At 39.5% G+C, this 13,149-nt stretch overlaps 1 protein-coding gene across 6 annotated transcripts in view; it reads right to left on the reverse strand.

Annotated features, from left to right (window-relative positions):
• Positions 1 to 7,327: 7,327 nt before the first annotated feature.
• CREB5 (cAMP responsive element binding protein 5) overlaps positions 7,328 to 13,149 on the reverse strand; it is a 458,616-nt gene continuing 452,794 nt past the window's right edge. For all 6 annotated transcript variants that reach the window (XM_032401877.1, XM_032401875.1, XM_032401876.1 and 3 more), the window contains 2 exons: positions 8,516 to 8,624; positions 7,328 to 7,602 (listed from right to left, as the gene is read on the reverse strand). In XM_032401877.1, coding sequence (XP_032257768.1) covers positions 7,439 to 7,602; positions 8,516 to 8,624 — 273 coding nt within the window. In that variant the 3' untranslated portion in view covers positions 7,328 to 7,438. The remainder of the gene's footprint in view (positions 7,603 to 8,515; positions 8,625 to 13,149) is intronic.

The raw sequence follows: 13,149 nt of genomic DNA on the forward strand, positions 1-13,149 counted from the left end.
ATTAAATAAAAATTATGTTAGATGTTGGTAAATGCTATAGAAAATAAAGTCTGTGCCAGGCAGGTGAGAATGAAGAGTGATGGTGGCGTAATTTTATATAGGATGGTCAGGAAAGGCTTAACTAGTTGGGAGGCGGGTGAGGAAGTGATGCTGACATTTGGGAGAAGAATATTCTGGGTAGAGGGAATGTTTGAGGAATCTCAAGGATATCAGGGGAGCTGGAGAGGTGAGGGGAGAAGGAAAATGGTAAGGAGATGAGCTCAGGGAATTAATGAGGGTGCAGGTCATAGAGGGCCTTCACAGAATTCGGCAGTAAGGACTTTGGCTTTTGCTTTGAACAAGGGGAGAAGTCCTTATAGGGTTTTGAGCAGTGGAGGGACACGGTCTGATATCCCTTTCCAAAGGTTCCCTCTGGCCACCAGTAAGGAGAGTGTTGCAATAATCCAGGTGAGAGGTGCTGGTAATTTGGACAGAGCTGTAATAGTAAAGTCAGTGATCAATGGTGGTTGGATTCTGGCCACGCTGATGGATCAGACATTGAACGTAAGGGAAAGAGGAGAGTGACTAACACATTTAATGAAAGAAGTGGAGGGAAAGAAGGTAGCAGGGGAAGGAAGGAAGGGAGATATCTTGAAGAGTTCACACCTAAAGGGGCTAAGACTGACCTTAGGACTTTTCTGGAAGCCAAGCAGAGAATTCTAAGATTTGATTGCCTGAGTGGCCAGCATGTGCTTCTTGGCTCCTAGACATCTTGAACATGAACTTATGCTGGCTGTTCTTCTTGACTGCTAGAATCTGTGGACCCCAAAGCGAAGTTTTGCTGTGTGGCCAACCCACTGTGAATGTGTTAGATTGGTGGCCTCAGTTGGGAAGTTGGATGGAGGAGGCAGTGGGAGCACAGCGGTGGTCTAGGAAGGAGAAAATCTCACCTCCTTCCATCCCTAGAGAATCATGACCCTGAAAGACCAAGCCTTGATTTACAAGGCAGGAATGAGACCATGTGCAGAATAGAAACCATTATCCCCAAACCCGAATTTCATCATACAAAAGTTACATGTATTATTTGCATTTGAGTGCTTTATTATATTGGAATTGCAGTGATATTATTAACATTTGTACAAATGCACAAAATCTTGTCTCCTCTTGCTCGAAAGAGATGTAAAAATCTGACCTAGTTGAACAGTCTTAATGAACTCATTGTCCATTGGTAACAATAAATGTGTTCACGATGCAACAAAAAGCTTAACATAAAATCGAACATATTAAATGCTGCAGCAAGTATTTACATGTATGTACCCCCAATTTTTTTTCTCCTTCCAGTAAGGAAGGTGGTTGCTTTACAAATAGACAGACAAACATAAATGCTTTGCTGTTTACAATTACAAACAACCCCCCAGTCCAGAACTTAAAGTGACAGCACCTTTTTTTGGGAGGGGGGACTTCCTTAGTTAGCACTTACTTTGCACAAGGCTAAACTTTTTTTTTTTTTAAGTTCTAGTTTTGGACAATATCTATATTCCAATTGTCCTAGAATGTTGTGTTTGAACGGAGCCATTTTTCTGGGCCTTTTCAGAAGATCCCAAACCGCATGCCCTCTCCAGGGAGAACATTTCAAGCTTATCATTTCTCTAAGACAAACCTCAAAGGCAAAACTCCTCTCTCTGAAGCAGGTGTGATTTAGCAGAACGTAGAAGGAAAGAGGGTGAGTAGGTCTTCTCTTCCACTGGCTGGCTGGTTGGGAAGGGTCCCTTCTCTGAAACCCCCTCCACTGGCCCACTGCTGATACCTTTCATTATCTCCTGCCAATGCCATTGGCATTCTAAAGGAGCCAACTAGACTCTAATGAGCTTCTTATGCATAAGATTTTAATGATATACTTAAAGCTAATTTATTCAGGTTCCACATTCTCAGTCCTGAGGCTAAAATGATTCTCTTTTTTTAAAAAATCCTAGAAAGTTCTATAATATGAAACTCAAGGTAGGAAATCTTAAATGGCTTATGAAAAGCTTTCTAAATCCTGGTTTCTAATGAGCTACATATTAATAAGTTGGTCGAAATACAAGAGCTGATCGTTACTGATTCCCCTCTGATGATAAGCTTGGAAATGTATCAGAGCGCCACTTAAGAATATTAATCTTTTAACAAATGCTGGCAATTTGGCCTTACCCCCCTCTTCAACTTGTGGTAAATAGTTTCTTTTTTTTTAAAAAATAGACAATTTATAAGGAAAAAAATATATAAACACTCTTTAAGCAATTTGGCTATAAGCATTAACATCACTGAAAAACTCCACAAGAAATAGTAAAATATTTTGAGCAGATGTACACTTTTTCATTTTCACGACATGATGAGCTAGGGTTTTTGTCTTTGTTTTCATTTCTTTGTTTTGGTATTGAATTTTACTGATAAGTTTATTGCTTCCATGTCTTCTTGTCTTTCTCAGATTATCATTGTAAAATAGAGGTGCTGTCCCTAATTACGTCACAAGGCAACATTGTATTTTTGAGACCTAGGAATGAAATAGACAGGGCCACTGTTACTTCAACAGTCTCAGAGAGACAACGGCTGGGGCCACAGTCCATATGCACCATGGTGCACAAAAGAGTTAAGTCTCCTGGCTCATTCAGGACACTTCGGTTTGGAGGATGAGATAGAAAATTCTTAAGTGTAGCTTAGCTGCTGCCTCATATCTGTTGCATAATATAACTTTAAAAAAAAAACATGCTATGAATAAAGGGTTAAAGAGTATAAACTGGCTCTTCTCCTTGGTTTTCTTGTAGCAGGCTTCATCCAGGCTGATGTGAGGAACCTGTCTTTGCTAGGATACTAAGGAATGCACGCACATGTACCTGGTGCAAATATTCTGTAAAGTATTTTAAATGATGCAGCTCAGAGCCTGAGGGGAAGGGTGGGGAGTTGGAAAGGGGAGAGCAGAAGGCAAGTCTGAGGACAGGGAGGGGCTTTGAGAGAGAACAAGAGAAACAGAAAGGGATCGAAAAAGCTAAAGTGCAATTTTAAAATATAAATTATTTTAAAAGCAGGAGACTCTAAATAGCTACTGTTCGCATAGGCACAGTTTTATTCAAATTTAAATGGGTTGTTTCCTTTTCCTTCTCAGATATACTGCATAATGGAACTTGAATGGCTTAAAGCTACGGCACATTGTTTGGGAAGGGGAAAAAAGAGCACTAAGGAAGCTGAATAGTGCAAGGCATTCTAGGAAATTGGGGTGGGGTGGAGAGAAGCAGAGATGAAGTTGTTTCTACACTTTTAAAGAAAGCTGTTCCAGTTATAGTTACTGATTCCCTTTAGCTGAACTCTGCTTCCTAAAGGAAAGAGCTTACTTTAAAAACTTAAAAAAAAAAAAGAAGAAATAAATGTTTAAAAAAACTGTTCAGAACATAGATTAAAAAATAACTCACAGAGCAATAAAAATCCTTGAAATTTCTATGCACAGAGATCTAAGCAAAACATTTCCACCAAATAATGGAGAATAGCCATTTGAAACCCTGAAAAATGAAGATATACACAACTAGAGTAGTTTATTATGAACTAATACTTTAAAAACAAGTAGATCCTACAGAAGAATACTGTTCAAATGGAATGTTTTAAAATAACATTTATTAATAAATATCTTATAAAATTCTAAATTAATAGATTCCTGTTCAAATTTTGCTTTGGTCCTTGAATTCCACTGTATACACACATACATACATATATATTTTCTTAGATGGTTTTTATTAACCAGAAAGAAGCACATTCTATCCTAACTGGATGGCTAGTTTGATAGCAGTTACTGATGCTTAAAACTCCCCAGCCAAGGGCTGGTCTTTCACCGCAGCTGGTTTCAGGTTTTAATGGCAAACTCAACTGACACACCAAAATTTACGTAACAGGCAACAAAACCACCTGAACATTCACCACTGATGCCCCTCTGTTCAGAACATGCACTGCATTTGAGTTCTTTGACCGGACAGGCTCCAAAGAGCATTTGCTCCAAGTAAGTCATCCTAATTATCACAGTTCAATCAGTGACACCGCACAAACTGCTGTCCCCCACAGGCCGCGTGAACACTGTGACTCGCACACACTGACGTGGACGTGGGGAGGGATGAGTGGGGGTGTAAAGGGAAAACATCAGCTTAACACAGGCTTTAAAATGAGTACGTTCATCCGTGGCTAGGATTTACTCTACCTGTCCTGGCATCATATGTTGGGAAATGTCTTTTAAGAAGAAATACGATGTGGATGCCTCAATTTAGGATCAGCTGGTAGAAATGCCATCAGGGGTACCTATCTAAGTCAAGTCCCATCACATAAGGCAGGGGAAACACTGTAGAAACTTCCAGGTAGGCTGACAGTGACTTCAAAGGCAGATGCTGCCAATAAAAAAACCCACATATGAATGAGAGGCAGTGTTGCAGGGCCCGTCCCTCCTCAGGATGGGTGCTCTGAAGGTCATTACAATGGATCCGTGAAGATATAGGTGGATGACCCAGGAACTGAGTGGGAGAGGAGAATGGGGCAGAAAAAAGATGTTTTCCCAGATTGGCAAAGAATGGAGGGCACGGAGGGGTTTTCAGGGAGACTGATTGTTCCACGGTCTGGTGAAGGCTGAACCTTCCAGTGAAGTACTTAATATTGATAAGCCGAGTATTGGATTTGACCAACGAGCCTTTCTGTTCAGGGTTTCAAGACGCTCTGACAACGAGCTGGCGCCTTCCATTTTACTGTATTGCCACACTGAACATACCTAAAGGCTCTAAGTATAACAAGAAGACAGTTTATTCTAATTATATGTTGAGGGCCGTTTGCTAACGTGTGTGTGTGTGTGTGTGTGTGTGTGTGGTTGGTTTGCCTACTTAGCATAAAAAACAGACATAATTGAGCACTATATAATGCACATCAGTCAAACTGTCAAGTTGCTGAATTAAGAAAACTCAGGCAAGTTCTTCACCACAGAGGCTTTCAGTTTAACAACTAAATATTCAATCAAGAGGTGGAACAGAAGTAAACCATAATTTTAGTGACAGCCCACTCCCTGGATATTCTGATATTACTAGTGGATTTTTAAAAAATCCATTTCATTAAGTGCTATGCATGCAGTAAAGAAAGAAAAGTTTTTGTTTACTTAAAGCAAAAAATAAGAAAAACATAAAAAAATTTAAAACCCAAGCAAACATTGCAACGAGCTCTTTCTCTTTTTTAGAGAGACATATACGTGGTCCTAGAAAGGAGTTTTGAAAAAATTAAATTTAATATCAGAATACAGATATATCTTAAATATTTCTTAGGAAGCCAGTTAGGTTCAACCATTCAGCTGTTACTGCTGGGATGCAAAACAAAACAACTATGAATTCAGTATTTAAAATACTTAAAAAAGGTATGTTTGTCTAAAATATAATAGAAAATCCTTTGCATTTTTCTTTTTTCTCTTTTCTTTTTTTAAATTTTTTTATTTTTTTTTGTTTGTGTGTGTGTTTGTTTTTTTGTTTTGTTTTTGTTTTTGTTTTGATTTCTAGACCACAAAGCCAGTCATGAGTTTCCCTGGAAACTCAAAACTTCCTTTTGAAAGCACTGCATACATTTAAAAAAAAATTGTTGATAAATACTGATTTAAAAAGTAAGTTTTTAGATAAAACTGAAACTAGTTATAAAAATCATGCTTCACGACCCTCATATTTTCTTTTTTCTCCAAAATAGATTCTTATGCTATAGTGAGAGATAAACACATAGACACACACCCATACATGTCTTTCCCTTTCCTGAACTCTTATAAAAGCTACACCTTTTGTAAAATACTATTATTTTAAATCCCATGAATGTGCGTACACGTGCGTGCGCACACACACACACACACACACACACTCATGTTAGGAGGTCAAGCATTCAAATGGAGATGAAACACCAGCACCTGTCTAGACTGCTAGAGGGAAACATTAGCCCCTGTTACTTGCGAGATGTGATATTAAAACATTAGCACAGTAGAATGGCTTGTTTCAAGGAGGCACAACTGTGGTTCGGGACTATATGCTTTCCATAATGGGCGAATCGATGAAAGTTGTTGGAAATATAAATCAGAATTATTCAGAAGAGTGGAGTAGCCATATCCATGGGATTCTTTCAGCAGCCAAAGAAGGCTTTGGCTGTTCTGGGAGGGCTGAAAGCACCCCTATGGAAACATTAGGTTTTCTTTCTCTCTTTGTTCCTCCAGTGGTGCGTCTACTTTCATCCACCAGAACAGCAAAGCCAGTTCCATAGGCTTAAGAAAAAAAATAATAATGAATCTTAGTCTATTAGCAGCTGATGATTGAACAATGTAATCTGTGTAGTGAATAGAGCCCTTCTGAATCATTATATAGCATATGGATTTTCAACCTTATAGACAGGCCATATAAAACCAGTTGTAATTCGAGGGTGTGATGTTATAGCCCGCATCATAATCTGGACCTTCACAATCGAGGCTTACAAGGCTCCCTTCCCTGGTATCTCCACAGCTGGCTTTCAACAGTGCCTTACCTATGGCTAAGCCACCTTTTATTTGCTCTGATTATTAAAAACCTTACATCAGGCACATTAAACATCTCCTGCTTACCATTTTGTAAAAAGCAAGAGGTGAATGAACTCCAGCTGTGGGTTACAGGCAAGAAAAGCAATGGCTAGATCCTTATTTTTGAGATTTGCTTTTTTTTTTTCCTTTAAGCATTATTTTCTTCTTTACCTGCAATGCTAAAGGGGGAAAAATAAAACAGAAGAAAGTAAAAATGAAGAATACACAGGGAGCCCAGGGAAAAGTGGCAATGGAAAGGAAGACTGGAGGAAATTAGAGGACAAATCGAGGAAGTGGACCAAGAGGAGGAGGAGAGGGGGCGAAATGCTCGGTGGTTTTATTTGGACATCAGCAGATCTTATAATTTTTTTAGGAAGAGAAAAAAATATGGAAAAGGCTCTGTGTTTATCTGGAACTCTGGCGACATCACAGCGCAAACTCAACGTGTGTTACGATGTCATCAGACTCACCACCCAGTTACCTTGCATCTGTTTACGTGACATCTAGGTATGCCTCATTTTGGCTAAAAGCTGCGGTTTAACAAGATTCAATATTTCAGGCAAAGGGCTGGACTGGTAAGAATGAAACCGTGTCTATATACAGAAAGAGTTCAGTTTATAAACAAGTTAACTGGTACCAGAAAATTGGAGAAAAGCACCAAAGCATTTCCCAAGCTGATAGATTAATTAATTGCATAACTCCCTTTTTTTCTTATATAACTAAGTATAAAAGACGACATTTCCATAATAACTATAAAAATGAAAGCCAGTCTCTGAAGGGCTGAGGAGTCTTCCAGGTCTGAGTTAATTCTAAAAATGCCCTTAAAAGAAAGGACGCATGATATGCGACAGCTCTTCTTGGAGGCAAGGTCTGACCCACCGGCGGATTTTAAAGGATGGGATTCAGGTCTGTTCTGTGAGTGGTAAGCTGACTGAGGGTGGAGCTTCCCACCACCTCGCTCACTGCAGAGGAAGTGGTGATGGTATTATGTTGGATGACCTGCTGCTGAGAGCAAGCTGGGACGGGACTGGCAGGAGGGCTGCTCTCTGGACCTAGGAGAAAGCACACACACACACATACCAATATAGCTCTTCTCGGGTGGACCTGGGGGGCTACTCAGGGAAACATTACTACGTGTTTACTAGAAATAGAAGAGTTTCACACATTTGCTCCTGGACGTTAATTTCAAAACTTTATTTTAAACTGTAGTCAAAAGCTATGCCTTCCCACTTTATAGCTACAAGCAAAGCCATGCTTTCTATACCAGCAACATGATTGCATGTGTTCTCGAGTCTCGGTATGTGAACTTCCCCATGTTTGTATCTTCAAATAGCCATCCATATATCAAATGTGGAAAAATACTCACATGTGGTGGGAGAATCTGTGTTGCTCAATCTAAAAAATTATTTGAAAATAAATTGACCTTCAGCCATGAATCCCTGCTCCTCCCACCATCCCCCACTCAGCTAGCATTTAACTTAAGGACATTCTAGATGCAGAAACTGGGGTCTAGAGAAAGGGATTCACTTTACTTATTGGAAAACTAAGCTGAGGTCACGAGCTTTTCAGCCCAGTGAATAAAAGGCAGCATCCCTGAAGGCACTGGATGTGATTCACCCAATGCCTCTACCCCAGCCCACTGATTTCTCTGGAAGGCAGCTAGCCCACTGGTAGTTGGGCTCCCGCAAGCTATTTTCCTACTGGCTGTGGAATTGGAATTCGGTAGGATTTTACAATGTGAAATGCCAGGGAAAGTCTAGCCAGAAATTGTCGGGCATGGGGATGGGGTCAGAAAAGAGGGATCCCTCTGGTGCAATAGTCTGACAGCCACTGAAGAATTCTACTATGATATCTGCTGGGGTGTGCAATCTATGCTTTACTTTTGCTCTTTCAGTAAAATCCAATGCAAAATTAGTGGCAAAAAAAAAACTGGACACTAAGAAAAGAAAAAAGTCAACGACTTACTTAGATATCCTTGTGATTCTTTCTGCATGGCTGTTATTGGACAGTCTTTATGCGTTAACAACAACTGTTTCAGCTGTGCCACCTCATTTTTCAACATGGACACTTCATTCTGGAAGGAGACATATCAAAGCCGTGTTGAAAAGACCAGAGAGTACAAGTCCCCATGCACTTTCAACGGTGATATTGGCAAACTTTTCTGCCGTGTCTGAATGACATTAAGGATAATATTGAATGGGATTCACCTGAAAATGGGTAGCTTGCCTTTAACTTGGTCCTCACATTTACCAGGGACTTTTTGAAAAGACCAAGTTTTTAACTCAAGAGCTGAATCCTATCTATTAAAAGTCCAGAGCACACCCTTTAGGTACTGGACTCTGGAGCCAGGTGACTTGGGTGGGAATCTCCACTTTACACTTACTGGGTGACTCTAGGCAGGAAACATAAGCCAGCTAAACTTCAGCGACCTTGTTTATAATTGGGGATCAAATCGGAATAAAGTTCTTTGAATTGTTGTGAGGACTGAATGAGGCAATAGATGTAAAACTCTGAGAATATTGCCTAACACACTGAGCAACTACTGAATTTAGCTATTCATAATAATCATCTTCACACCGATAAGCTCAGGTTCATGTTCAATCTGTGAAGAAAGTGAATGTTGCACATGCATTGAGAAGAACTGAATGGCAGAATTAGTGGCTTCAAACTGAAATGTCCTCAGAATAAGCCAACCGATCTACCATCAGATTTCCCAAAAGAATTTCCAAATGGGCTATAGTTGAACAGAGCGCATCCCTGCCTGATGTCTGCTTAGCAGAAGGCATGGAAGCACATGGGACAAATGTTGACTCTCTACTGGTAGGATGAGGTCTGCCCAGGAACGGAGGGGCAGTGAAGTTTTGGCTATGATTAAATTAATTTGATTGGTTCACTAATTAGTTTGGCTAATTTCAGTCTATAAACTCTTCCTGCCATCAACAATCAGGGTGTTGTGGACTGCATGTGTGTGTGTTTCTTATTTACTTAGATAAGTGCCTCGAATCTCCACTTTATGTAGTAATTCACAAAGACCAATTCATAGCTTTGTAGAATAATGTACTTGGCACCACTGTCTACAAATATAAATGTAGAATAGATTGGTTGGTTCTAAGGTGCTTCCACTTGATAAAAGTAAACTGTAAACATAGCACTATCTCAAACAAGCCATTTTATAGTTGTGATAAATAATACCCTCTCTCTGGCCAATGTTCATTCGTGGCTGCCAGGCATTGTACTCCACATGTGGGAGCCTTTAAAAAAACATGCACACAGAAAAGGGTGTTTTAACATTGCTGTCATTAAGTTGTATCTACACTTTCATTATGAACTTGGCTTTTCAGGCATGTATTTATCACCTAAAAAACTAAGTTTGGGATTCTAAAAGTTAATTTAAAAACATTTTTTTGAAGCTTGTTTTAAAGACTACCTCGCATTTCCAAATTCATTTGCAAAATATAAGTAATCAAATGGTGAGTAACATAAATAACAAAATACTAAGAATCTCACCTACAAAAGCTTTTCTCTTCTCCAAATTTTACAAAATAAAAATGCCTATCTGAGAAATTAGCATTAATAGGACAAATAAATCACTTAATTGCTCTTAATCTGAAAACATTCAGGAGGGTGAATTGCATCTCCCACCTCCAAAGGAATGTAATTGGTAAGGGGCCCTATCAAAACCAAAATTGACCCCTGTCAATTCTGGGGTCAGTGGGACAACTGTATTTTTAGGACAACTTATTGTAGCCTTAAATACTAATTCTTTCCTCTTTGATTTTATGCCCATTTAAATTCAGACAGCCTTCCTTGCTTTTCCCAGATGCCCTTTGCTTAAAATGGCATGTGTAAAAGAAAGTTACTTTTAGTCTGTTAAATAGAAGGCAACCCCTGGTTAAAAAACAAAACAGGGATGTCTGGGTGGCTCAGTCGGTTAAGTGTCTGCCTTTGGCTCAGGTCATGATCCCGGGGTCCTGGGATTGAGTCCTGCATCAGGCTCTCTGCTCGGCAGGGAGCCTGCTTCTCCCGCTGCCTGCCGCTCCCCCCTGCTTGTTCTCTCTCTCTCTTTCTTTTTCTCTCTGGCAAATAAATAAATCTTTAAAACAAAACAAACAAAAACAAAATGAAAATGGAGAAAAAGAAAACTAATATATAATATATAAAACTAATTATATATATATAATATATAAACTAGTATATAAAACTAGTATATAAAACTAATATATATATATATATATTTGGCCTCAAAATGAAATGTCATATTATTTGCATTTGGATTATAGATACAGCACTTTTCTAAAATCACAACCGCCAAGACACCTGCACCCTAAGTTTAGCTGCAGATAATGCAGACACTCTTTCTTAGAAAATGGAGTCAAGCTCCAATTTTTACTAAATCCTCCCACACATTTCTTCTGTGACCTAGGAAACAACAAATAAGGAAAATAAAACAAAACAAGACATAAAACAAGATTCTCTTGCTTTCTTACACTTCTAGAAGAAAAAAGAAAAAAAATCCCACCTGGTGGCCATCTTGGAGAGATTGATTTTAGTCTCCGTTTTTTCCCCAACTGTGTCCTGCTCCGTCCCACCTTTTCTAGGCCGTGTTCAATCTCCTAGGCACAAAGTGTTCATGGCCTCTTCCTTAAAAAAACACTTTGAATTCCGTTCTTTGGGCTTCTACAATCACAAGGAGCTAACTGCCTGCAATCCTTGGCACACCCCAAATTGTTTCACAATAAACCTTTTGCTTCCATGAGAGGTCACAATAAAACAGTGCCAATCACCGCTATGAACAGCGTATGTGTCAAAGCCCCGTACAAAATAGATGACTTGAGTGGCACTTTTTGTCTATGGATAGCAAAGCACTTTATACGTTGTAAGTATAGGAACTGAGGACCTAGGATTTCGAGGGTCTGTAAAAGTGTAGGAACCCGAAAGATATATGTGAATAAGGATATATTTCTTAAAGTAATGTGTTAGTAATTATGTTAGTTATCTTACGGTTGGAAAGTGATGCTGATAAATATTCTCCATAAAGAAGAACAAACAGCCTCTTGTTTAGATCGTACACACGTAATCACGATGCTGATGAGGATGAAATCAAAGTCTAATGGCCACAGAAGCAACAGAAATTCATGGGGCAGCTTCCAGCAGGAAAAAGAGCTCTCAACAGGGGTTTCAGAATAATACGGCTGGGCCTCCCCACTTGCCACATCAAACTAACGTAAAACAAGATGGTGGGACTAGTTCTCTAGTTCCCGCCGGCAACATAGTTGTTTATTCTTTGAGTGTTTCTGTTTTGCCTTCTATGGAGAAAGCTAACTACCTAATAATCGAACGAAGGACTCGATCTTTACTTTTTATTCATTAGTTAACTGCTTTTGGTATTCTCAGATAGGCTTATATTTCGAGTCTCGCATTTCCTGAGGGAGCACAGTTTGTGTGCTTCCAAATCTTATCAGGGCAGATTGCGAAGCTCTAGCCACAGTTTTGGTTTAGCACACAAGCTCGCATCCTCGTAGAGGTCCACACTGTTGACAGGGCCTGTCGAGCCTTCATCAGATTCCACAGGGGAGGCTTTGGATTAAGAAAGGTTGAGAATCACTGCCCTAGAGAAAGCAGGGTGGACCGTGGGCCGTGCGCATGCATAATCATCTTCCAGTCTCCACGCTGACTGCCAAAGGAGATGCCAGACTAGATTTTAAATAAAAACCCTTTTGAAGGGAACACAAGTAGAATCACCTTGAATTCATTTTGGAAGAGAATCACCAGATAGCAAATGTTTCAAAATGCATGAAAGAAATAAAATGCTGCCTGCAGCTCTAGTAGGGAAATAAAAACCAGGCCTTCCGGAGGCACCTTCTTACTCTGAATTACCTTGCTTTAAGAATTGAGGCAAATCACCAATGTTTTTTTTACTCCCCTGCGTGGGTTATAGTAATTGTTCTAGGTCTTTGTATGAAAGTACTTTACAAAAGCCAAGTATTAATAATCAGGTATGAATTATCCTGTTGAAACAGCCCTTCATTTTTTCATTTTTTGAACCTCGTTTGGGTTTGCTACCCTAAAGCAGTTAGCCATTGAGATAGGGACTGTCGGAGGCTAGATGCAGTTGGATTAATCTGTTCTTTCACCCATAAGGTTGTCTGGGGGATGAAGTAGTGCCCCTCTAGAGACATTCAACCCCATAATAACATACTTTAAACAAGTACTCCAAGAAGTCCCTAATAGCTGCATTTGCAGTTTTTCGCTTTGGGGATGTCATTTTGTTAATATGATAAACCCAGAATGCTTTTTGATGCAAGCAGTAGTCTGTGCCAAAAAAATAATGATCAAAATGGGCCCTACAAGATAGCCCCTCCTCACTTATTTTTTTCTTTTTTGTAGATTAGTTGAGGCTAGGTTTGGTTCACGCTAAAACAAAGGACTTTCAATTTGTAAGGCAACAGTTCCCATCTGGCCTATTCCCTTGCCAAGTCCCAAACCTGGGCTCATGTGTCTAAAATTTCAGCAGCGACTTAGGCCATGTGTCTTTGCACTAAAAAAAAAAAAAAAAAGCAATTATTTCCATGGGCGACCAGATGATTTCCATATCGTCT

The sequence above is a fragment of the Phoca vitulina genome, unplaced genomic scaffold (genome assembly GCF_004348235.1).
Source record: "Phoca vitulina isolate PV1807 unplaced genomic scaffold, GSC_HSeal_1.0 scaffold4, whole genome shotgun sequence".
Lineage (NCBI taxonomy): Eukaryota > Metazoa > Chordata > Mammalia > Carnivora > Phocidae > Phoca > Phoca vitulina.